General features: G+C 40.8%; 1 protein-coding gene across 10 annotated transcripts in view; it reads right to left on the bottom strand.

Annotated features, from left to right (window-relative positions):
- PHF21A (PHD finger protein 21A) overlaps positions 1–27,789 on the bottom strand; it is a 304,777-nt gene that overhangs the window by 71,922 nt on the left and 205,066 nt on the right. Inside the window, exon 1 of one of the 10 annotated variants that reach the window (XM_030559953.1) lies at positions 463–549. The exons of the other annotated variants lie outside the window; for them this stretch is intronic. Within the exon in view, the coding sequence (XP_030415813.1) occupies positions 463–534 (72 nt within the window). The 5' untranslated portion in view covers positions 535–549. Of the gene's footprint in view, positions 1–462; positions 550–27,789 lie in introns of those variants that run through there. 10 annotated transcript variants of the gene reach the window in all.

Genomic DNA, 27,789 nt, shown 5'->3' with positions numbered 1-27,789 from the left:
AGAGGAAGAGAATGGGTGGTAAAGTTGCCTCACTGACAAAGTGAGGTAAGGGGACCTGGACATGTGCCTTCCCTTCAGTTTTCACTGCTGGAGGGAGGAGATTGGACAGACCCAGGAGTTATGAATCTGTGTTTGTAAGCCTAGCTCTGCATAATTAGCCTGTTGGAATTACATGGTGGGATTTGTAGAGTCCTTAGCCAGAGCTCTGGATTAAAGATTACAGAGGTCAAGTGCCAGATTCCAATTATCTTGAAGATATCTGGCTTGCAGGCCACACTTCGGCAATCCTAGTCTTCCAAATTCAGATTAGGGAAATTTTCACTTATTTGGAAGTTTTTTTTGTGTTTAGGAGCAAGGTGAACAGATCCTACAAAGGATCTTTAGCATATTAGCTTTAAATTAACTCTAACAGAACTTTAATAAGTAAAGTAATAACATACTGAAGAATTCGAGATTACTCACTACAATTGCTATTGCATGATATGGCATGCTATTAGATAGCCTCTTCTGTATCTCTTCAGTTACGTCCAGCATGGGCCTTATCTACGGACCTTTTTCTGACTAGAAGAAAGGAAATGTTCAAGTCAGCACAAATAAATGTTCCTCTTCTTCAAGGAAGCAAAGTCTACAACTGATTGTTAGCTGCGTTGTGACTCTTGTGTAGGTCTAAAGATATAGGCCAAAATTTTCAGCTGTGGGTGCCCAAAATTAGAAACATATCTGTATTTAGTAAGTTTTTCTGATTTTCAGAGATACAGAGCACCAACAGGTCTACTGAAGTCTACTGAGAGTCTTTGGTGGTGTTTGAGGAAGGGCTTGTAACTCTTAGAGCTGAGAAGTTACTTGGCCTGCTAAGGGGGCAGAGAATGGGGAGTACAAGGGCCTGGAGGAGAGGCAGAGCTGTGTGGTCTCTCAGACAGACAAGTCTCCATGATAATAGGTCCTCATTAAAAATGTATTTGGCCTGCTGGTGGAGTGGAAATCCTAAATGTGGTGCACTCGAACAGTAGGACAGGCTAAGAAAATTACTGGTATAGGAATAAGAAAGAAAAATAGAGAGCCACAGTGGAGTCTAGTGGTCCTTTAGCTTCTTTGTGTCTGTACAGGGTGTGTTCTTTTTCCTCTACAGTCTGAGTGCATGGGACAATAATAGCTGAGGTGTAGTGGAGCTGCAGTCACCAGGAGTGGCTACTGATGCAGGCTCAGATAACATGAATGAACTTTCATCCCGTCTTTAATACTTCCTGTCAGATGTTGATCCCTTTTGGAAAGGCAGGGGGAATCTGCCATTCACTTTTGTTTCTAGAAAGGAGCCAGCTTCCATAGCTGCTGTGCCCAAGCAGGAGCCAGCAGCCACAGAGAAGCTGATCCCAATCTAGAACAAAAGGCCAGAGACCAATAGAGGGAAGGTAAATTATCACTTCCCTGTCAGTGCCATGGTGGAAGATCCTGGCCATAGGTTAGGTGTAAGTCCCTGGCCATGCACTCAATAAGGGTCAAGGAGCGGGTCCTCCCCTTCTTCCTATACTGCTTATCTGCCACGCTTTTTCTACTTGGGGTTCATACTTGTGAGCACTGCTGCTCAAGGAGGAAGGGGAAAAAAATCTTAGGGAAACGTGATTTTAAAAATGCCCCAGATTTACTGGTCTTTGCCAAAAAAATTGCCTTCTTCTCACATATGGTTTCCAATGATACAAACGAATCAGATATTGAGTAAGTAATGCAGCCACTCTATCACGACAGCAGCAGCCGAAGACATCAAGTGAATCCATCCATCAACAGGATGATAAAGAGGGCAGTCCATAACCTGTTGGCATGCTGTTTGTTCTTGAGCTCTACAAGGCTAGGAGGATGTTCAAAAAGCCCCAATGGTAAAGATGGAAGTTAAACTGCCCGTGACCACAACATATCCTGTTATAATAAATAAGGATCTTTTGGTTCATATGGTTGTTCAAAGAGACGCATTCAAGAACCGATCTAGAGATAGGCGATGCAGACCTGAGTTGTCTATCTGTCAAGAAATGCACCATCAATCCAAAATGCAACTCTGCACCAACTGTTGCTGCTGTTCCTTAGACAGGTCATGTCTGATATACTGTCTGAGAGGCTCAAATATTTCAGAAAAGGAGTGTCTTAACTTAACTCAGCGTTTTTCATGTGGCCTTGAGGTAAAATTGTGAAATAAGCTGTTCTGATAGTTGGCTGCATGCAGTAATAAGGCCAGGGCCCTGCCTTTATGCCTAACTGCTGGAGGAGCAATGCCAATCAGGACCAGGTTGGAAACTAGAGTTGTCTGGGATGCTTTCATATCATCACTGTTCTAAATCACTGAATCCAACTTGCCATACTGCCAACTTGCCATACTGTCATACAGTATTTGGCAGGTGCAATAATTAAGGCATTGATAGATGGTTGCCAAACTGGTTTCACAAACTGAATTAAGGACAAATTGAAGGAGAATAAAACAAAAAATCCCTGGAGTAATTTTTCCAACAACTAATTTGAAACTGTGTAACAGGAGAGTTTGTGGGTGAGGTAATATATTTTATTGGACCAACTTCCGTTGGTGAGAGAGACAAGCTTTGAGCTACACAGAGTTCATCTTCGAGTCTGAGAAAGGTACTCAGAGTGTCACAGCTAAATACTACATTGAACATATAGTTTAGCATAAGTAGTTAGCACATTCTTTTGGTCCCTTATAATAGCTTGTCTCTCTCACCAACAGAAGTTGGACCAATAAAAGATAATACCTTGCCCTCTTTGTCTCTCTAATATCCTGGGACTGAAATGGCTACAACAATGTTGCATATAACAGGAGATTTATCAGTCTACATGAAGCTGTTGGACAGTGGCGGATTAGCCACTGGGCCAATGGGGCCCTTGCCTAGAGGCCCTGGAAAAATGGGTGTCCCTCCACCTCAACCCGTGCTGCCTGGCGATTCTATGCCTCTGCAGGAGGGTGTGTGTGTGTGTGTGTGAAGCCCCTGACCTAACCCCCACTCCCCAGCACCCCAACCCCATTTCCCCAGCAGGAGTGCATGGGGAGTGAAGGGGGGGACTGCATCCAGAAGTTGTGGGGAGGGGCCTCCACCCAGGGCCCCCTAAAACCATAATCCACTTCTGCTGTTGGAGGCACAAACAAAATGGTGGCTGTTCCAGGGAAGGAGCATATATGCTGAAGTACCCCTGTAAAATATGCAAGTCTCACTTTACTGAAGAAACTGAGCTGCATGTACTATACACAGTGGAATACACACATGTATATAAAAAAAATTCTATGATGTGGTAGTCAAAGACATGATGATGTTTACATTATACACGTCCCTGCAGCCTAAAGGATCTGAATTTTGAGAACCTCCGTTTTATTGCATTGCTCTAGTCTCACTGAAGTCAGGCAAGTATAATTCCCCACATTTTCCTGAAGGTGTAACTGAGAGGTTAAACAAGGTCATTTCTGGAAGAGCTGATAATACTGTCCTGCCTCTAATATTATATTGCAGACCTACTTCACAGCAACAGTCTCAGTGATTTTTAGAATTAACGTGCCAAATTTATATGCTTGGTTGTGCTGTCTATGTCCACTAAATGGCTTTCTTCTACAGCTTGTGGATTCTCAACATTCCTTTGAAGTTTAGCAAACAGTTGTGTAAAACACTGGCAAAGTGAGTGTTCTACTTCACTCTAGTGGCTAGTCCATGGAGGATAACAGCCAACTACTGCTACCATTTTTCTCATGTGATTAAAAATTGTGGGTTCAGAGCCTGCTAATGACCCAGGGGAGGGAGGGCTAAGTATAGTTTTGTATGATATAATTACTGTCTTTTTAATATTTTGTTCATTTGTTTGTTTAAACTCTAGGAAATTAAATACAAATAAATACAAATTAAATACAAACCCTATTTTAACACTAAGATTGCCATGTCAAATATTCCAAAGTTAGGATATGTCAGAATTAAGACTCCCATACAACCCTAATTCAACTCCATTTCACATATGAATTTTGAATTAATTTTTAATTATATGAGCACATATTATTTGTTCTAAAGGATGCCTGTCTCATTCAGTCCATAGGAGAAAGAGGGCTGCAAGAAGAGGAAAGATGTTTTCTTGGGTTTAAAGGCACTGAAATAGGACTCAGGATAGCTGGGTTCCATTCCTAGCTCTGCCACTAACTGCCTATATAATAACTCGTGCAATACTCTTGTGTTGTGAAGGCCAAGACTATAACAGGGTTCAAGAAAGATTGAGAAAAAAATTCATAGAGGATAGGTCCATCAATGGCTATTAGCCAGGATGGGCAGGGATGGTGTCCCTAGCCTCCGTTTGCTAGAAGCTCGGATTGGGCGACAGGGTTCACTTGATGATTGCCTGTTCTGTTCATTCTCTCTGAAGCATCTGACATTAGCCACTGCTGGAAGACAGGATACTGGGCTAAGCAGACCTTTGATCTGACCCAGTATGGCCATTCTTATGTTATGTTCTTATCATGCAAATGCAGCAGGGAGATGAATTAAGGCTGCACTGGCAATTTTATTTCTGGCATTTCCTAAATTTTGAGTTCTTGATTTTGCATCTTTAACATTCTTTAAATACAGTTTTTTGTATGTGATATTATGTACATTATAAAGTGGGATATATATGATTCTACATTCAACTGCTTAGAAATCTTCATTAACATTTAACCTCTGTAATCTTATTACCTAATATTGAGATGGAAGTGCTAATAAATAAATACAACTATGACATTATTGGCATTACTGAAACTTGGTGGGATAATACACACGACTGGAATGTTCGTGTGGATGGGTATAGTTTGCTCAGGAAGGATAGACAGGGGAAAAAGGGAGGAGGTGTTGCCTTATATATTAAAAATGTACACACTTGGACTGAGGTGGAGATGGACATAGGAGACGGAAGGGTGGAGAGTCTCTGGGTTAGGCTAAAAGGGGTAAAAAACACAGGTGATGTCGTGCTGGGAGTCTACTACAGGCCACCTAATCAGGCGGAAGAGGTGGATGAGGCTTTTTTCAAACAACTAACAAAATCATCCAAAGCCCAAGATTTGGTGGTGATGGGGGACTTCAACTATCCAGATATATGTTGGGAAAATAACACCGCGGGGCACAGACTATCCAATAAGTTCTTGGACTGCATTGCAGACAACTTTTTATTTCAGAAAGTTGAAAAAGCTACTAGGGGGGAAGCTGTTCTAGACTTGATTTTAACCAATAGGGAGGAACTTGTTGAGAATTTAAGAGTAGAAGGAAGCTTGGGTGAAAGTGATCATGAAATCATAGAATTTGCAATTCTAAGGAAGGGTAGAAAGGAGTACAGCAGAATAGAGACAATGGATTTCAGGAAGGCGGATTTTGGTAAGCTCAGAGAGCTGATAGGCAAGGTCCCATGGGAATTAAGACTGAGGGGAAAAACAACTGAGGAAAGTTGGCAGTTTTTCAAAGGGACGCTATTAAGGGCCCAAAAGCAAGTTATTCCGATGGTTAGGAAAGATAGAAAATGTGGCAAAAGACCACCTTGGCTTACCCTTGAGATCTTGCGTGACCTACAAAATAAAAAGGCGTCATAAAAAAAATGGAAACTAGATCAGATCACGAAGGATGAATATAGGCAAATAACACAGGAATGCAGAGGCAAGATTAGAAAAGCAAAGGCACAAAATGAACTCAAACTAGCTATGGGAATAAAGGGAAACAAGAAGACTTTTTATCAATACATTAGAAGCAAGAGGAAGACTAAGGACAGGGTAGGCCCACTGCTCAATGAGGAGGGGGTAACAGTAACGGGAGACTTGGAAATGGCAGAGATGCTTAATGACTTCTTTGTTTCGGTCTTCACTGAGAAGTCTGAAGGAATGTCTAGTATAGTGAATGCTTACGGGAAGAGGGTAGGTTTAGAAGAGAAAATAAGGAAAGAGCAAGTAAAAAATCACTTAGAAAAGTTAGATGCCTGCAAGTCACCAGGGCCTGATGGAATGCATCCTAGAATACTCAAGGAGTTAATGGAAGAGGTATCTGAGCCTCTAGCTATTATCTTTGGGAAATCATGGGAGACGGGGGAGATTCCAGAAGACTGGAAGGGGGCAAATATAGTGCCCATCTATAAAAAGGGAAATAAAAACAACCCAGGAAACTACAGACCAATTAGTTTAACTTCTGTGCCAGGGAAGATAATGGAGCAGGTAATCAAAGAAATCATCTGCAAACACTTGGAAGGTGGTAAGGTGATAGGGAATAGCCAGCATGGATTTGTAAAGAACAAATCATGTCAAACTAATCTGATAGCGTTCTTTGATAGGATAACGAGCCTTGTGGATAAGGGAGAAGCGGTGGATGTGATATACTTAGACTTTAGTAAGGCATTTGATACAGTTTCGCATGATATTCTTATAGATAAGCTAGGAAAGTACAATTTAGATGGGGCTACTATAAGGTGGGTGCATAACTGGCTGGATAACCGTACTCAGAGAGTAGTTGTTAATGGCTCCCAATCCTGCTGGAAAGTTATAACAAGTGGGGTTCCGCAGGGGTCTGTTTTGGGACCGGTTCTGTTCAATATCTTCATCAACGATTTAGATGTTGGCATAGAAAGTACGCTTATTAAGTTTGCGGACGATACCAAACTGGGAGGGATTGCAACTGCTCTGGAGGACAGGGTCAAAATTCAAAATGATCTGGACAAATTGGAGAAATGGTCTGAGGTAAACAGGATGAAGTTCAATAAAGATAAATGCAAAGTGCTCCACTTAGGAAGGAACAATCAGTTTCACACATACAGAATGGGAAGAGACTGTCTAGGAAGGAGTATGGCAGAAAGAGATCTAGGGGTCATAGTGGACCACAAGCTTAATATGAGTGAACAGTGTGATACTGTTGCAAAAAAAGCGAACATGATTCTGGGATGCATTAACAGGTGTGTTGTAAACAAGACACGAGAAGTCATTCTTCCGCTTTACTCTGCGCTGGTTAGGCCTCAACTGGAGTATTGTGTCCAGTTCTGGGCACCGCATTTCAAGAAAGATGTGGAGAAATTGGAGAGGGTCCAGAGAAGAGCAACAAGAATGATTAAAGGTCTTGAGAACATGACCTATGAAGGAAGGCTGAAGGAATTGGGTTTGTTTAGTTTGGAAAAGAGAAGACTGAGAGGGGACCTGATAGCAGTTTTCAGGTATCTAAAAGGGTGTCATCAGGAGGAGGGAGAAAACTTGTTCACCTTGGCCTCCAATGGTAGAACAAGAAGCAATGGGCTTAAACTGCAGCAAGGGAGATTTAGGTTGGACATTAGGAAAAAGTTCCTAACTGTCAGGGTAGTTAAACACTGGAATAGATTGCCTAGGGAAGTTGTGGAATCTCCATCGCTGGAGATATTTAAGAGTAGGTTAGATAAATGTCTATCAGGGATGGTCTAGACAGTATTTGGTCCTGCCATGAGGGCAGGGGACTGGACTCGATGACCTCTCGAGGTCCCTTCCAGTCCTAGAGTCTATGAGTCTATGAGATGAGGTCATGTGAATAGCGCTTCTGTCAGTATTACGTGCTGCTAAAATGAAAATGACTGGCGCTTGTATGTTATCTGAATGATGAGGACCACTATATTTTACAGTTAAATTATTTACTCAAAACTCCAGCAGCATAATTCAGGAATTTACAATAAGTTCCTGGGATAACATTCCTTGTTTTTAGACAGAATGTGAAATTTCTTTCCTTTGGAAAACAAACAAAAATTTAAATTCTAAAATATTTTGCAAAACCATTAGAAATTCTTTATAAGATTATCAGGTCATTTAAACCCACAAACTACTGTAGGTCTTTTGTTCTTAATCAAAATGTGCTTATGAATTATTTTTATTTAGCTTAAAAACAGAGGTAGTCACAAAAGTGACTGCGAAGATAGCACTTTGGTGCTGCCCATATCTGCTCTGTATACATCTTCCTGCTTACATTACTTGTAAAACCAAGTCTTTATTACTGCCACCACTACTGAACCAATCCGTCTGTGCAAGGTCAAGCATCAACAGAATTCAACAGCTAGTGCTCACTCAATCTTTATTGTTGCTGTTGGTAATGAATGGAGACCAAATGTGCAGTCCTGACAAGTTTTATTTCTGATCTACAAATTGAGCAAATTAAGAATCTCTATCTACTCTACATATAAAATATTTCTTAACTGGAGGGAATTCAGATAAGAGCAACTAAAATTACTAAGGGTTGGAGGGATTCATGAGGAAAAATTAAAACACCCTAATACGAGTAGCTTGGTCAGTATACAAATATGACATTAAATGGGGGGGAGGGGACGAGGGAGAAAAGGGGTATAATTAGGAGAAATGGGATGAAATTAAACAAAATATTAGCCTTACCATCAGGAAAACTTCCTAACAGTATAGAGTGTTTTTAAAAAAGTAAATGTTCTCCCTGTACAACCACAAGGCAGGTGGCAAACTAAAACTGTTGACTACTATCAAAACATTCTTATTTTACTGTTACTTTGTCCTCCTGCTCCTTCACCCTCTCCTCCCATTTGTCAGTTTCACCTACCTGTCACATTTTTCATAAAACTATTTTTGTGATCTCTTTGAAGCAAGGACTGTTTTGTTACTAGTGTGTAAAGTTCCTGGCATAGTGCCTAATCCCTGACTAGAACCCGTATAAATAATAATATTAAAAATACAAAAGCAGTTGACATTCCATGACTGAGTATTTAAAAGCAGTCTGGACAAAGCACTAGAAAATATTCTGTGGAAAACTATATTGCACTGGTCCTAAAAGAGTTGTGACTCCATGGGTCTAAACTAAATCTAATTGATATGATTGTATGATTCAAAGATGAATAAACTAAAGCATATTCTGTGCATAAAGAAGGTTTTGATATTTAACACGCATGCTTTCAAGATACTACTGCAATATTATAGTTAAAGTAGTGTCAGTGGTTCCAATGATCCTAGTTTTACAAAGGTGTACAACATGGCCCTATAAAACGTGTTATGGGCTGAAGCTTGATATATAAAGTCTTAGCTCAAGAATTATGATTATTTATTCTTATGCATGGGAAGCCACAGGAATAACTCTTATGGGGTAGCAGCTAATATACATGCATGGTACTCACTGGTCTAAGCTAAACATCACTGGGCAATATTTCTTCCTCTCTCATTCGTGATTTAACTCATATTATGTACAACACCAGTATGTGTCAAGTTACAGTCTTAAAACTGAGGTGATTATGTCAGTTATACAGGAACAGTGAAGCAATTTGAATTAGTTAATTTCTTATTTAACAAATTAACAAACCTTAAATGAAGCAACCTACTTTATAATCTGGTGAACCCTAACACTTCTGAATAATGCAAGTGAAAGGGATTATAAATCAGATCTTTATACTATGTACTACTATATAGCGATCCAGTGCCTTGAATGTGAAATGAAGCCACTTTCACTTTCAGCAGTACACTGGTGCAATCTATAGCCACTTCTCATGACTGAATCACACATTCTTTACCAGTTGTGAGGGGACAAGTACATACAGTTCATATTTATGCATTTCATGCAGTCAAAGGGAAAAGTATTAATTGCAAGATCACTACGTTCATTTACAATAAAAGTAATAAATGGATATAGAAGTAAAAGGATTGGTCTTCATAACATGTTGTACAATGATCTACAATAAATTAACCCTGATGTTTTTGTCAATATCACTTAGCGTTTAACATCTAAAAATGCTTTATAGACATCAATCACTGATTGAAACTTCTGGGACTATTTAGATTAGAGAGAGGATGAATAAGAAGAGATACAATAAAGGACTACAGAATAACATGATATAGAGGTTGTAAATCAGGCACTCTTATTTACTCTCAGTACAAAAACAAGGAGACATTCAATTAAATTGAACAGACACAAATTTAAAACTTATAAAAAGGAAATTCTCTTTTACACAGTGCATAACAAACTTGTTACCAAGATCACCCCAGCTCTGTCCTGTTGAATTTTCATCAGTAATCTGGGTATAACAAGAAATAGAGGAAAGGTGTGACGGTCTCATCAGGGATTAAACAGGTTGCTGAAATACTATAGGACATTTACCATCGTTTACACTTACAGCTAAATAGTGTTCAGCACTGGTTCAACTGAACAGCTTGCTGACAGCCATGTTAGTAATGGTTCTATTTCACAGTGTAGACACGTGTCAGACCACAGGATTATGATCTGGCTGAACACCAAGTTTAATTTTCATTCATTCCAACTGTAGCATGAATATGTATACTATATCCAAGGAAACGCAAGCTGCATTGTTGTTTTTCTCTTTATTAAATGTGAGAGAAGACTGTGCATGATCAAAATGTATCTTAATATGGCAAGGCAAAATGTTTGAATTACAAAGCAAAATTAAACTTAAATCACCTCTTTCCCCTTCCAGTGGTGGTCACTGCTAGCCTCAGCTACCCTCCTTTAATTATACCAAGGATCAGAGATCAGTCAATAATGCGTCTCTGAAAGCAACAAGGCCATCAGTTCTGCTTCTCCTCCATGGGCCTAATGTACATGATGTGTTAATTTATCTCAGTAGGAAGCACAGCCTCACTAAGTGGGGTTATGTTTTAGACTTTGTAAGAACAAATCAGGATTTTCACTGTTGTTGCATCTGACGAAGTGGGTATTCACCCACGAAAGCTCATGCTCCAAAACGTCTGTTAGTCTATAAGGTGCCACAGGACTCTTTGCTGCTTTTACAGATCCAGACTAACATGGCTACCCCTCTGATACTGTTGTTGCTATCACTCTTCTCAATCCTATGTGGACTTGGCAAAAGCTTTAAAATCAACACAGCTTTGATTACCTGTCAGATACTTCAGATGCAGGGAAAGGTACAGATACTCAAAAACACTACCTTACCATGATTTGGCCAAGTCACCCAATCTCCCTTAACATCTCCCTTCTATTTCATGGTTACGTTTTCAAAACTAAAGTGTTCTAACATTATTTTAAAGCAAAAAAAAAAAATCAATGTACCAGATGTCATGGCAAAAGAACCCTCTAAACATGATGAATTAGGTAGACATACAAAATGACTAACAAAATACTAGGATCAGGTCACAACATGTAACCTCAAACCATGTTTAGCTCATGGGAGGTGGATACTGTGACCGTGCTTGCCCCTTCTGAAGTGAAATCTATCAGGTGGTTTGGGAACCATGCCTTGAAAGACGTAATCACTTCCTCCACAGCAGGAAGTAAACTGTCATGATAACAATGATCTGAAGTGCAGGGATGAAGAAGTCACTCATGGAACATGCAGGTCTTTTGGGTTTTGGTGGACACCTCAGAGGAAAATGCACTCTGTATCATCAAGACGCTACCCAATGAAGATAAAGCACCTTTGGTAAAAGAAAAATGGACAAACTGAGTGGAAAGTGGAGGCAATATATAAGAATTATGTTTTACACGTAGCTTGTCTTGGTGGCTGAAGGTATGTCATTCCTAACAGAGATCACACATAAGGGAATGTAAGCATTCCTATCATTAAGTTCATACGTATACTTCACAGGGTGTTTGTTTGTTTGACAGTTATACTGTCATAATTTTAGACTGTTAAACCTCTGCTCCAGGGTTTATAAAAGATCAGAACACTTGTCACTCTCAGTGCAGGTTGAATGAGATAGAATGGTTGTGCAGTTCATTTTTCTTTATAATTATACTCCATTAACCTTCCACATGAGAGCTCCCCTATGCTTTCATACCAGCAGCACCAACTGGCTGTGTTTGATAAGGCTCAACAGCATCTGCAAGTCCAGCATATATAGCAAAAGGAACACTTTAATACTGCAGACTTAAGCAAAACTCATATGTAGCTTTATTACACACACACACACATATCCCCTCTTAAGCTATGGGAATACATGATCTTGACTCTATATGCCATATATAATTCTACAAAACAGAAAAATTGTTCTCTATATTAAACTGAATATTACTATGCTTTTCCTTCATTGCACTCTTCCCAAGAAAAACTTATTTAGAGTATTAAAGCATATGGGGCAATATAAAAGAAGGTGACACTACATTATAATTAGATCATATTAGCGTCTGTCTGCAACTAGAGTATAGCAAAAGGGAAAATTACTTTCTAAAATTAAATCTCTCCATGTACTTCTTTTTTTAAAGAAACCAGCATGGCTAACAAACAACACTAGATCTATCTATAGCCTTCTCAACAGTGGCCACATAAATGATAGGCCTTTCTGAAAGAGAGTCATCCTATTAATAATGTATTCTCTGGGAGTTTTTAACTCAGTGCCAGGAATGCTGTTTTCCATGTGCACAAAAGTAGATTAGCGTTTGTGTACATTGAGCAGTGCTGCTGGCACATGCTTTTGCAGATAAAGCAGAAACCAATTTGGGAAGGAAGGACTATGGGCAATTAATCTGGAATAGAATCTGAATTATTTGAAAAACCAAACAGTGCTATAAAACCTGCTCTTAACAATGACATTAACAATAACGATATCCATTGGCATCTTTACAGAAATGTTTTTAAAATACTTTCAAATAATTTGAATCCAACAAGTTGTGCACATGTAAGTAGGTAATATTATTTTTGTAATTAACCTGCTTCTCCCTCAACAATCTCCCTCTACTGTCTGTTACACTGTGCTACTGGCACCTGTATGCATCTTCATAAACAGAAATATAATCAAACAATACTTTTTTTTAAAGATACATTTTGATAACCTTTAGCTACGTTTTCGGTTTTTTTAAAACTTGGTAACTCTGGAGTGCCTGAAACAGGACAAGCTGGCCCTTTAAGAGAGGCAATAGGCCCAGCACTGTCCTTGATCTTAGTATCAGCCAAAAAGCAGTAGAATCCAGGCAGATTTCACAGGGCTGATGGGAGTTGTAGGCCTCAAACAATGCATGCTGGGAAAAGGGACAGCAATATAAATATCTCACATGACTGAGTGGAAAACTGAGGCAGAACTGCCTTATGAGAAGAGAGGTAAGGCACTGCTATAGTTGTGCCCAACCCGAGACTCCTTAAAGAGGTCTGATTTTCAGAGAGAGTATACTCAGCACTCTGAACATCAGATTCCTCTAATGTCTTGAATCAGGCACCCAAAATAACTAGCTGCTTTTGAAGATCTTGTACTTCCTTTCTCAGATTGTACTGAATTTAATAATGCCAATTCAGACTTTAGTACAGCCTAGACTAACCCAACTTTATAGTCAACGTTTTTATGACATAGCAAGCTCAATCAAAGTTCACATTGTAATCCAATACTCTGGTTCCAAAACTGGGAGCTTGCAGAGCACTTACTGCTGGACCGCTGAGAGCTGACCAGTTGCAAGGTGCTGGTTCTCCTCCTCATTTATAGCTTCTAAATAGCTTTTACAGGAAGCTACAAATATGTAAATACATTTGTAATATTACTTTCTGGGGTAAACAATGACTGTAGTTGCAGGGATGTTATCTGATCAAAAATGGAAGGTATGTAGAATCTGTGTGATCACTAATAGGAGGGGGGTACTCATGTCAGATACAATCTCTCTTTAAACAGTGGTTCACCATGAGAACGTATCTAAGACATATGAAGCAAATTGTCTTAAGACTTTGAGTAACATTTTCAAAAGCACCTACGTGACTTAGGAGACTTCAGGCTTATCAACACAGTGGTGTAATGCACTCTACCATGGTATGATTTCTAACTCACGCTCATGTGTTGCATATTAACTGGTCCATATATGCTGCTGGTGCATTGTACTGTAATGTTGATTGAAACAGTACTGCATTAAAGCATACTAGAGAGCCTTTAGCCCGCACCAGGAGGGTTTCCATGGACCATTAACACACAACATATTAGTGTGCTTTAGAAATAGGATGCATAACCCCATCATATAGACAAAGCCCATTTTAAAAAGTGAGACTTATTCATTGTCTGCACTACTGATTTCATCCAGTATATCTATGTCAGTCAGTGACGTGAAGGTGGATCCCTGACCAACAGCTGTGTTGATTCTAGAGGAGATTCAGTTATGCCACAAAAGTGCAATTTAATCAGGATAGCTTGTTTCCCTTGTGGGAGGTGGTTTTACTATACCAATACAGAGCAAAGTTTTGACAGTACAGCTATATCCACTCTAGGAGCACTTTGATGATATAGTATACCAGTGCTCCGATGCTAATAAAGTGCTCCTAGAATAGACATAGCTTTAAATTCCTAAATCATTTAGCAGCAAAGAATCTTGTGGCACCTTATAGACTAACAGACGTTTTGGAGCATGAGCTTTCGTGGATGAATACCCACTTCGTCAGATGCATATAGTGGAAATTTCCAGGGGCAGGTATATATATGCAGGCAAGCTAGAGATAATGAGGTTAGTTCAATCAGGGAGGATGAGGCCCAGTTCTAGCAGTTGAGGTGTGAAAATCAAGGGAGGAGAAACTGGTTTTGTAGTTGGCAAGCCATTCACAGTCTTTGTTTAATCCTGAGCTGATGGTGTCAAATTTGCAGATGAACTGAAGCTCAGCAGTTTCTCTTTGAAGTCTGGTCCTGAAGTTTTTTTTGCTGCAGGATGGCCACCTTAAGGTCTGCTATAGTGTGGCCAGGGAGGCTGAGGTGTTCTCCTACAGGTTTTTGTATATTGCCATTCCTAATATCTGATTTGTGTCCGTTTATCCTTTTCCGTAGCGACTGTCCAGTTTGGCCGATGTACATAGCAGAGGGGCATTGCTGGCATATGATGGCATATATTACATTGGTGGACGTGCAGGTGAATGAACCGGTGATGGTATGGCTGATCTGGTTAGGTCCTGTCATGGTATCGCTGGTGCAGATATGTGGGCAGAGTTGGCAAGGAGGTTTGTTGCGTAGATTGGTTCCTGAGCTAGAGTTACTATGCTGCGGTGTGCAGTTACTGGTGAGAATATGTTTCAGGTTGGCAGATTGCCTGTGGGCGAGGACTGGCCTGCCACCTAAAGCCTGTGAAAGTGTGGGATCGTTGTCCAGGATGGGTTGTAGATCCCTGATGATGCGTTGGAGAGGTTTTAGCTGGGGACTGTATGTGATGGCCAGTGGAGCAGATGTGATTGTACCTCAGTGCTTGGCTGTAGACAATGGATCTTGTGATGTGCCCGGGATGGAAGCTGGAGGCATGCAGGTAGGCATAGCGGTCGGTAGGTCGGTTTATACCGAAAACCTACCGACCACTATGCCTACCTTCATGCCTCCAGCTTCCATCTCGGGCACATCACACGATCCATTGTCTACAGCCAAGCACTGAGGTACAATCGCATCTGCTCTAACCCCTCAGACAGAGACCAACACCTACAAAATCTCCACCAAGCATTCTCAAAACTACAATATCTGCACGAGGAAATAAGGAAACAGATCAACAGAGCCAGACGTGTACCCAGAAGCCTCCTACTGCAAGACAAACCCAAGAAAGAAACCAACAGGACTCCACTGGCCATCACATACAGTCCCCAGCTAAAATCCCTCCAACACATTATCAGAGATCTACAACCCATCCTGGATAACGATCCCACACTTTCACAGGCCTTAGGTGGCAGGCCAGTCCTCGCCAACAGGCAACCTGCCAACCTGAAACATATTCTCACCAGTAACTGCACACCGCAGCACAGTTACTCTAGTTCAGGAACCAATCCACGCAACAAACCTTGATGCCAACTCTGCCCACATATCTACACCAGCGACACCATGACAGGACCTAACCGTATCAGCCACACCATCACCGGTTCATTCACCTGCACCTCCACCAATGTAATATATGCCACCATATGCCAGCAATGCCCCTCTGCTATGTACATCGGCCAAACTGGACAGTCGCTACTGAAAAGGATAAACGGACACAAATCAGATATTAGAAATGGCAATATACAAAAACCTGTAGGAGAACACCTCAGCCTCCCTGGCCACACCATAGCAGACCTTAAGGGGGTCATCCTGCAGCAAAAAAACTTCAGGACCAGACTTCAAAGAGAAACTGCTGAGCTTCAGTTCATCTGCAAATTTGACACCATCAGCTCAGGATTAAACAAAGACTGTGAATGGCTTGCCAACTACAAAACCAGTTTCTCCTCCCTTGGTTTTCACACCTCAACTGCTAGAACTGGGCCTCATCCCCTCTGATTGAACAAACCTCATTATCTCTAGCTTGCCTGCATATATATACCTGCCCCTGGAAATTTCCACTACATGCATCTGAGGAAGTGGGTATTCACCCACGAAAGCTCATGCTCCAAAACGTCTGTTAGTCTATAAGGTGCCACAGGATTCTTTGCTGCTTTTACAGATCCAGACTAACACGGCTACCCCTCTGATACTTAAATCATTTAGGTACTTTTGAAAATTTCATCCACTGTCTCTTAATGCTACATTACAACTAAATTCTTTGGAGATGTAAGGATGTTTAAGAGTTCTTAAGTGTTTTGGACAGTTAATATATCACTTTTTCTGAACACCTGATCATATTTTAGAATTGCATTGCACTTTTATTTCTGAAAACAGAGAGATTTTGAATTTGTGTATATCTTAATTTCACTTGATACTGCTACAATTTTACACTCTTTCTCAGAGTACATATTAGAGCTATGTCTGAAAACTCATGAGTCCATGATTTCTAAGACTTCATCACTGACGTTACTTTTAGAGCAAAGAGTTTCAAAGGTACTGAGTACCAACACCTCTGAAAATTATAAGTCACTGTAAAATGCAGTTGAAAAACTATGTACTGACAGTTGGAGCAAGCCCACCTCTCTCAAGAACATCATGCTGCAGCTGAAGGGATCATCTCTTATCATAAGAGAGATGTTGCTGCTTCTAAAATTTTTTGTGACATTTCTCCTATTCCCAACACTTTTTACAATATTACAAAAAACTCACAAGGAATTTCCTTCTATAAATTGCTTATCTTTACGCTTTACTGCTACGAAAAAAATTTGTCTGCACATTGTTTTGATTGTTTGATATATAGAGAAGGCTTAATGAGGTTTTTGGTTTTATATGTTATTTAAACACACATGCATAATGTGTTTGTTTTTCAGATTAGAAATATCATGTCTTTTTCTAACCTTTTTGCAGGAGAACTCCTTGGAGGACCAGAGAAATTATGACCTCACAAGTGACAAGTGAAACTTGTGCAATTTAGAAAGGGAAGGGATTTTTAGTCAGATTGTCTAAGATGTGTGTGTGTGCATGCGTGCGTGCGCGTTAAGAACTACTTAATTCAAACTCCTTGACAAAAACATTTGGGAGAGAAACTATTACAGATTTAAAATGAGGTCTGAAAAAGCCCTCAATTCAATTCTCTAGTTCTCCAAGGAGTTCTGCACCAAAATGAAAGACAAGATGTGGCATTCCTACTATTCTACTGTAAAAAACAGTGGACAATAAAAACTCATAAAATTACCTTTTCAGGCCTTCTTTTTACATCATAAAGAAACAAAAAGAAAGACAGAGTATGTGTGTGGGATCCAGGCCAGCATTAAAAACAGATTTAAAATTTAATTTGCACTTAATGCTGGTGTAAGAATTGGGCAAAACCCACTGTACCTTTTCAAACTGTTGTTTCAACTCTTCTTTTGCTGTATGTTTATGCTGGCTGCCTGTTGTGGAGCACATCAACACACTGCTGGGTAAATGTTTTATGCTGCAAACCAGTTCCAGCAGCTCAACCTGCTCTTACAGCTAACAGATAATCTTAGTTAAACTCAGAATTGTTACATCACTGGACATAAATCCAATGACAATTCAACTGTGAATGTGTGTAAAAGCATTAATCCCAGGTTTAGCGTACAAGAGATACTGAGGAGAATGGAAACATAATTTGTCTTCCTCCAGAGCAGGGGTGGCCAACTTGTGGCTCCGGAGCCACCTGCAGCTCTTCAGAGGTTAATATGCGGCTCCTTATCTAGGCACTGATTCCGTGGCTGGAGCTATAGATGCTAATCTTTCCAATTTGCTGGGAGGTACTCACTGCTCAACCCCCTGCTCTGCCCCAAGCCCTGCCCCTACTCCTTCCCCTAACGCCCCTGCCTTTTTCCCTGAGCCTTACATACCCTCCCTGCCCCCCACAGCCTCCTGCACATGTGAAACAGCTGACTGCAGTGGGCAGGGAGGAGGAGATGCTGATTGGTGGGGGCTGCCAGCAGGCAGGAGGCGCTGGGGAGTGGATGGGGGACTGCTGAGGTATTACTGTGGCTCTTTGGCAATGTACTTTGGTAAATTCTGGCTCTTTCTCAGGCTCAGGTTGGCCACCCCTGCTCCAGAGCATTCTAAAAACATTAGCAATCAATCGTCTGTTTTAGGTATTTCTAACACACCTGTCTTGGTACCCAACTGCTGAAACGCATGAAATAGTTCTCTTCCCCATAGCTTCAGATTCTCTGTGTGTGTGCGTGTGCGTATGTGTCTACTGTTTGTCTTAAAGACTGGTAACTCTCATAGCTGGGTTTCCACTTCTGTTATTAACCTAGAGTTAAAGAACCTCCGGAGCTGAATATTTTGAATCAGTCAAACTATAAAATCTGCTTTCTATTTGTTCAAGATGCAAACATTCCCATCTTATCTTACCACTGAACTGGAGTGGAATAGGAGGAAATGGTTCAGGGCTTTTGGAAAAATCAATCATCTATCTAATCTATCTCAACTACAGCAGCAAGGTGCTAAAGTGCAGCTGAATAACTGAGACCAAGTACTTTAAAGCTACAAAAAAAAAAATGTTATCATCAAAATCTCTCAAAAACTGGTCATGAATGGAAATAAAAGTTTCATGGTTGCTAAGTGTGTAAAAGATGTCCTATCAAGATGAACAGACAGAACAATGCAAAAATACATTCTGGGATTTTGCCCTTTCTACATACTATTTTATCATTAGCAGAGTAGGATTTTCATGGAACTTGTTTGGAGGACTATGTAATATGCCTATTATCAGCACACTTCATCTAAAATGAGTTTCTTGGTCTACACTGGGGATATAGTTAAGCCATTGGTTGTGTGGACCTGGGAAAGAAAAGAAAACAAGCTACAAAAAAGACCAGAGAAAGCAGAAAAGGAGGAGAAACAGGTACAAGGGAGCAAAGAACATTTATGATCAATGTACAAGCATTTCTGAAAAGAAAGGCATATAAGTAAGGCCCTACACAATTTATAGTCCATTTTGGTCAATTTCATGGTCATAAGAGTTTAAAAATAATAAATTTTATGATTTCAACTATTTAAATCTGAAATTTTATGGTGTTGTAATTGTAGAGATCCTGACCCAGAAAGGAGTAGTGGGGTGGTCGCAAGGTTATTGTAGGGAGTGTTGAGGTACTGCTACCCTTACTTCTGCGCTGCTGCTGGCGGTGGTGCTGCCTTCAGAGCTGGGCAGCTGGAGAGTAGTGGCTGCTGGCTGGGAGCCCAGCTCTGAAGGCAGGGTCACCACCAGTATAGCAGCACACAAGTAAAGATGGCATTGCCGCCCTTACTTCTGCACTCCTACCTGCAGAGCTGGGCCCTCATTTATCAGCAGTTACTCTCTGGCCACCCACAATGGTGGGATGGAAATTGTTGAAATCCAGGTAGAAATCTTGAAGGGCCTCCTTGAAGATTTCCACCTCGATTTCAACCATTTCCACTCCACCATCAGCCTCAGCCTGGACCAGTCAACACAAGAGATCCACTTCCTGGACACTATAGTGCAAATAAGCAATGGTCACATAAACACCACCCTATACTGGAAACCTACCGACCGCTATACTTACCCTACATGCCTCCAGCTTCCATCCAGGACACATCACATGATCCATTGTCTACAGCCAAGCCCTAAGATACAATCGTATTTGCTCCAATCCCTCAGACAGAGACAAACACCTACAAGATCTCTATCAAGCATTCTTAAAACTACAATACCCACCTGGGGAAGTGAGAAAACAGACTGAGAGAGCGAGATGGGTACCCAGAAGTCACCTACTACAGGACAGGCCCAACAAGGAAAATAACAGAACATTACTGGCCATCATGTACAGCCCCCAGCTAAAACCTCTCCAGCGCATCCTCAGTGATCTACAATCTATCCTGAAAAATGATCCTCCACTCTCACAGGCCTTGGGAGGCAGGCCAATCCTCGCTTACAGACAGCCCCCAAATCTGAAGCAAATACTCACCAGCAACTACACACCACACTACAGAAACACTAACCCAGGAACCAATCTCTGTAACAAATCCCGTTGCCTTCTCTGTCCCCATATCTACTCTAGCGACACCATCATAGGACCCAACTACACCATTAGAGGCTCATTCCCCTGCACATCTACTCATGTGATATATGCCGTCATGCGCCAGTAATGCCCCTCTGCCATGTACACTGGCCAAACCAGACAGTCTCTACATAAAAGAATAAATAGACACAAATCAGACATCAGGAATGGTAACATACAAAAGCCAGTAGGAGAACACTTCAATCTCCCTGGACATTCAATTATAGATTTAAAAGTAGCCATTCTTCAACAAAGAAACTTCAAAAACAGACTTCAAAGAGAAACTGCTGAGCTACAATTCATTTGCAAACTTAACACTATCAATTTGGGATTAAACAGGGACTGGGAGTGGTTGGCTCACTACAAAAGCAATTTTCCCTCTCTTGGTATTGACATCTCCTCATCAATTGGGATGTGTACCACATCCATCCTAATTAAACTGGCCTTCAACATTGGTTCTCCACTTGTAAGGTAACTCCATTCTCTTCATGTGCCAATATATATTTATGCCTGTTTCTATAATTTTCACTCTATGCATCTGAAGAAGTGGGTTTTTTACCCACGAAAGCTTATGCACAAATAAATCTGTTAGTCTTTAAGGTGCCACCAGACTCCTTGTTGTTTTTATCCTACTATGTATTACACACACAGACACATAAACCATGTGGAACTAAGAAAAAAAATGCGCTGAACTTCACTATTCAGTTGCACTGATTTTCTCGTTTCTCTTCCCCCTAATGTCCTATCTATCATGTAATTATCCTTTAAGACTTACAGGGCATAAACCCAGTCTTCAAAAATCTGTCTGCAAAGCATCTAGCAAACTTTAGAACTATACAAACAGTAAAATTAATAATTCATCAGACATTCTTATTCTGGTCCACACTGTGAATATATTTATTATGTGCAAGACAAACAATAAAGGATTATATCCTTCTGTTTGAATTCCTCAAATTTTCCTATTCCAGTTTAGCAGAGCAATGATGAAGTACAGGCTCTTTCCACAAATCCTGAATACCTTTGTGCAGCTTCTAGATCTCAGTGACAGTCTGCACCAAAGGTTCTATTTTTTGTATGGGGGCAGAGACTGATTTTCTTTCTCTTGGCTAAAGACCACAAACATGGCCAGTGACCCACATTGCCAGAAAAATTAAACCAATAGCAGAGGCTATAAAGGCAACTGCTTTTAGGCCAGCAACAGTATATTCAGAATGAACAGATTGTACTAAAAGATTTTTCTCCCACACACAAAACCAAACTGTTCCTGTGCCCCTTAGTGCTGACTAAGCCTGCCTCTTAGTTGATGAGCAATTTCTTATTTAGAAAAGAATTTTCTTAGCCCATACTCAAGTATCAGAGGGGTAGCCATGTTAGTCTGGATCTGTAAAAGCAGCAAAGAATCCTGTGACACCTTATAGACTAACAGACGTTTTGGAGCATGAGTTTTCGTGGGTGAATTCCCACTTTGTCAGAGGCATGTAGCGGAAATTTCCAGGGGCAGGTATATATATATATATGCAGGCAAGCTAGAGATAATGAGGTAGTTCAATCAGGGAGGACGAGGCCCTGTTCTAGCAGTTGAGGTGTGAAAACCAAGGGAGGAGAAACTGGTTTTGTAATTGGCAAGCCATTCACAGTCTTTGTTTAATCCTGAGCTGACGGTGTCAAATTTGCAGATGAACTGAAGCTCAGCAGTTTCTCTTTGAAGTCTAGTCCTGAAGTTTTTTTGCTGCAGGATGGCCACCTTAAGGTGTGCTATAGTGTGGCCAGGGAGGTTGAAGTGTTCTCCTACAGGTTTTTGTATATTGCCATTCCTAATATCTGATTTGTGTCCATTTATCCTTTTCCGTAGCGACTGTCCAGTTTGGTCGATGTACATAGCAGAGGGGCATTCCTGGCATATGATAGTGTATATTACATTGGTGGAGGTGCAGGTGAATGAACCGGTGATGGTGTGGCTGATCTGGTTAGGTCCTGTCCTGGTGTCGCTGGTGTAGATATGTGGGCAGAGTTGGCATCGAGGTTTGTTGTATGGATTGGTTCCTGAGCTAGAGTTACTATGGTGCAGTATGCAGTTACTGGTGAGAATATGTTTCAGGTTGGCAGGTTGCCTGTGAGTCCACTCATGCCCCTTCTCTACCTACGCTACATTGATGACATCTTCATCATCTGGACCCATGGGAAGGAGTCTCCGGAAAAATTAAACCACGATTTCAACAGCTTCCACCCCACCATCAACCTCAGCCTGGACCAATCTACACGGGAGGTCCACTTCCTAGACACCACGGTGCAAATAAGTGATGGTCACATTACCACCACCCTATACCGAAAACCTACCGACCGCTGCCTACCTGCATGCCTCCAGCCTCCATCCCGGGCCCATCACACGATCCATTGTCTACAGCCAAGCACTGAGATACAATCGCATCTGCTCTAACCCCTCAAACAGAGACCAACACCTACAAAATCTCCACCAAGCATTCTAAAAACTACAATACCCGCACGAGGAAATAAGGAAACAGATCAACAGAGACAGATGTGTACCCAGAAGCCTCCTACTGCAAGACAAACCCAAGAAAGAAACCTACAGGACTCCACTGGCCATCACATACAGTCCCCAGCTAAAATCTCTCCAATACATCATCAGGGATCTACAACCCATCCTGGACAATGATCCCACACTTTCACAGGCTTTGGGTGGCAGGCCAGTCCTTGCCCACAGGCAACCTGCCAACCTGAAACATATTATCACCAGTAGCTGCACACTGCACCACAGTAACTCTAGCTCAGGAACCAATCCATGCAACAAACCTCAATGCCAACTCTGCCCACATATCTACACCAGCAACACCAGGACAGAACCTAACCAGATCAGCCACACCATCACCAGTTCATTCACCTGCACCTCAACCAATGCAATATACGCTATCATATGCCAGCAATGCCCCTCTGCTATGTACATCGACCAAACTGGACAGTCGCTACGGAAAAGGATAAACGGACACAAATCAGATATTAGGAATGGCAATATACAAAAACCTGTAGGAGAACACCCCAGCCTCCCTGGCCACACTATAGCAGACCTTAAGGTGGCCATCCTGCAGCAAAAAAACTTCAGGACCAGACTTCAAAGAGAAACTGCTGAGCTTCAGTTCATCTGCAAATTTGACACCATCAGCTCAGGATTAAACAAAGACTGTGAATGGCTTGCCAACTACAAAACCAGTTTCTCCTCCCTTGGTTTTCACACCTCAACTGCTAGAACAGGGCCTCATCCTCCCTGATTGAACTACCTCATTATCTCTAGCTTGCCTGCATATGTATATACCTGCCCCTGGAAATTTCCACTACATGCATCTGACGAAGTGGGTATTCACCCACGAAAGCTCATGCTCCAAAACGTCTGTTAGTCTATAAGGTGCCACAGGATTCTTTGCTGCCTTAGCCCATACTGGAAATTAACTCTCAAGCACAATCAGTTGTGTTGGTCAGTATTCAGTAGATTTCAGAGATTCTTTGGCATGGAGACCAGATGCTAACATACTGTGAAATACTGCTGAACACATGGCTTAAACATACCTACGGGAGGGGAAATGTTATACATTTCTGTAAACATATCTATTAGATACATACACTTCTGAATGATCAGGGCAAATTATTGCTGGTTGTTCTAGCTGAAGATTTACATTAGTGTTTTTGTTTGATTTGTTAGTAGTATAGGAGTCTAGTTATGAGCAAAAATATTAAGACATAGATACGTGCTACATAACTGGTTCTTTCAGCCACTAGCAGAGCAGCTTACCTGGAACAGCTTAAACAATTCAATCATCCTCCTACTTCCCCTGGACACACATTAGTTAGCAGTACAGTCCAAGGGGGGGGGGAGGGAGGGAGGGGGAGAGAGAGAGAGAGAGAGAGAGAGAGAGAGAGAGAGAGAGAGAGAGTATATGTGCGTGTGTATAATTTATTTTAAAGACAGAAAAGAAGAAAGCATGAACAAATTTAACCGCATTTTTGGCTTTTTCATGATGCTTACGTTTTTTCTATTACACAGTTGCCAAATTTTCAAGAGAAAACTGGATACATTATAATAACTGTGACAAGCCATGAGAGGATAAAACCAATAAGAAACCTTTTCGTTCAGTCCTTCACAAGGCTGTCACTTGTACTAGAAAAACGTCACTTTGATGCCCTGTTTGCATTCCAATTCTAACAACAAGGAGGAGGATGGAGGTCTCTGGTTTCTATGACAACCCAGATGGGCCACAATACAAGATACTTACAAATGTTCAATTGCAGGGATGCCAAATCAAATTAAGCCAGAGTTTGCACTACTTCATACAAACTAAACTAAAAAAAAAAACAAAAACCCCAACAACAACAAAAACCACAGACGTCAAAAAAGGATGACATTTCAGCCACAGGCTCAAAGATTTAGGAAACAAAGAATGGAGAAAGAAGTCACATTTCTCTATAAAAATAAATAAAGTCAATACCAAAAAACTGAAATCCTAATTTACGTGAGTAAATGTTTTCATTAAAAACTAGACTACTGGAAAATTACCAGCAGACATCAAAAGTGAAAAACAGGACCCAAAAATAACATGGATTTTATTAATTTACTTAAATCACTATAAACAGGTACATTTGTCATCATGCTGTATTTTCATGACTAGTTTAGCTCTATGAGTTACTTCTCAGTCTTTTTCCCAGTATCTGCCTCTGCACTAGTCCTCCTTGACCCTTCTGCAGAAGGCACATATAACAACATTCATCTCAACTGAAGAAGTTAGATTAACAATAGTGTAGAAGTGAAATGCTTTGGTAACACTAACAGTGATGCTGCAAAAACATTAATGTAAGGTTTGAATATATTAACTGGCCAACTGTTAAAGCCGGATGCAGTTATTTCTCATCAATGGGAGAAACTTCACTACAGAATAGAATGGTGACTGAGGCCATGGCTACACTAGAGAGTTGCAGCGCTGCTGAGGGGGTTACAGTGCTGCAACTTAGGATGTGGCCACATTTGCAAAGCACGGCCAGCGCTGCAACTCCCTGATTGCAGCGCTGGCTGTACACCCGGTCGAGCCTCGGGTGTAGCGATTCCAGCGCTGGATTAGTGTGGACCCCACCAGCACTTTTATTGACCTCCGGGGTATAAGGAGGTATCCCAGAATTCCTGTCCACAACAAACCGGAAGAAAGGGGGAGCTCGGGGTTCAGCCAAACTGCTTATTTAAAAAACAAACACAGCTCCTGTTTGCTGAGCGAGCGGAGGCAGGCAGGGGAATTACTTTGGAATGTTCACAGCTGTTTGCTTGGAGAGAGAAACAGCACACTCACACGGCAGAGGGGGAGGGGGAAGTCCATGTTGAGCAGATGCTTATCTGGTCTGACGGCTATTTAGGAGTGCATAATTTGCATTCAGTGAATGAGAGAGGGGTGGGGGAAGGGGTCAGAACTTTTAAAATGATTGAAGGTAGGCACTGTGTGTCTTCCAGTCCTTAGAACTTGCAAGGCAGGGAGCTGAGAACAGTGTCAGCTCCAAAAATCCAATTTCTCTGTCTCTCTCACGCTCCCTGTCACATTCCACCCCACCCCCTCTTTTGAAAAGCACGTTGCAGCCACTTGAATGCTGGGATAGCTGCCCACAATGCACCACTCCCAACAGCACTGCAAATGCTGCAAATGTGGCCACACTGCAGCGCTGGTAGCTGTCAGTGTGGCCACACTGCAGCGCTGGCCCTACACAGCTGTACGAACACAGCTGTAACTACCAGCGCTGCAGAACTGTAAGTGTAGCCATGGCCTGAGTATTCTGGAGACACAGATAGCTGTAACAGTCAAGCTTGTTTAGCTCACATTAGTCAATATCCCTTAAGCAAGAATTTTAAGTGTTTTTTCTATTGTTTTCAAACATAGAGTTCACATACACAGTTCTCATTATAAATCCAGTTAAGGATTCCTTAATGAATATGTGTTTTAAATGTACAATATATTATTTTGCAACTTGGTACATTTTCAACATCTGACATATTACAGAGATTATTTCCCCCATCAGTCATTGCCCCTGTTAAATTTATTCTCCTTCTTCTTTCAATCCAAACAGTCTTTGTTAAATGTATGATAGCTAACACGGCTCATAGCAAGATTGACCACTATATAGTTTTAGGAGGTTTATCTTCTTTGGGGAAAGGAAAAGAGGGAGAGCATGGAACGGATTAACAGCTGTGCCTACTCAAAATAATCCAAAATATGAAGGATTGTAACATTTAAAATTGGAACAAAGAACCTTAAAATCTGGGCCTGTGTAAATGCCTTTAAAATGTTCTATTAAAATCTGCAGACACGTGCCCTTCATAATATAGTCCCCTTTTGAGTGTGGCTATTCAGTACTATTCCTCCAAGCACTCTCAAGACTAACCTGGAAAGACGCAATCTTTACCTAACACCCATGTTATTTCAATCTTAAACATGTATCATTATGTAAATACACACCTCCCTAAGATAAAAATCATTTGATATGTTAAATTTTATCTGATTCTTTTAGAAAAGCACATTCAATATCTACCTAAAAAAAGAGAAGATAAATTTTTTCAGACTTACAAAGGCTGGAGGAATGAAATATTAAAAAAGAACATGGTCAAACAGACACATAACATGTTTAACCACACTTTGCCTTAAAGATTTTGTTTCTTCGTGATTTTATATATTTGTATTTTTAAAAAAGTTTACTTTTCTGTCAATAAGAAATTAAAACAAAAGTTAATGAAACATTTTCATGCCACCTGTACAGAAAGACAAGGAAACATGATCTGCAACAACAGATAAATGCTAATTATAGAATTGTGCCAACACCATTAGTAATTATGGTGCATAAACAAGAAACTCAACCAAAAGAGTTCTGCTAATTTCACCTCCACAAAAAACACAGCAAATACATTAAGATTTGCCACATGGAAAAGGATAGTGTTGGTGGAAAATAAATACCTTTCAAGTTTCTAAGAGTCTTTTTACAAACAATCAAGAGGGTGGAAAATGGTATTAGAAGCTATAAAAACAAAAGTAGTTGACAGCATACTTTTAAATGTCCAACCATTTCAAGTTGTTGCCTCTAAAATACATCCTTTTACTGGACAAGATATTCTTCAGATTCTATTCTTTGCACTCTTATTAAACTGACAATAATATTTTCAGGTATACCATATCCACACAACATGGAGTAAGTACTTATCTCTTAAAGGCAGCTAAATACTGTGTTGCAACTGTTTTCCTACATATTGTTATGAAGAATCAAACTTCTTGGTTCAAATCTTTAGCACTGCACTAGATTACTTTCTCATCACCCCAGTAATTGGTTTGGTCTTTCTCAGCATAGTCTTTTTTCCCCCCTAAAATGAGTTTAAAACCCACTTCAAACTGATATACATATGATCCTATTGCATACAGGAAAATACGTATCCTCAGAAACATGCCTCTGCAAGTGTTTCTCTGTTAGTTATAAATGAATGAGGCTAGAAAC

This window comes from Gopherus evgoodei, chromosome 4 (genome assembly GCF_007399415.2).
Source record: "Gopherus evgoodei ecotype Sinaloan lineage chromosome 4, rGopEvg1_v1.p, whole genome shotgun sequence".
Lineage (NCBI taxonomy): Eukaryota > Metazoa > Chordata > Testudines > Testudinidae > Gopherus > Gopherus evgoodei.
The sequence above is the reverse complement of the archived record's forward strand: the minus strand, read 5'-3'. Positions and strand labels throughout refer to the sequence as shown.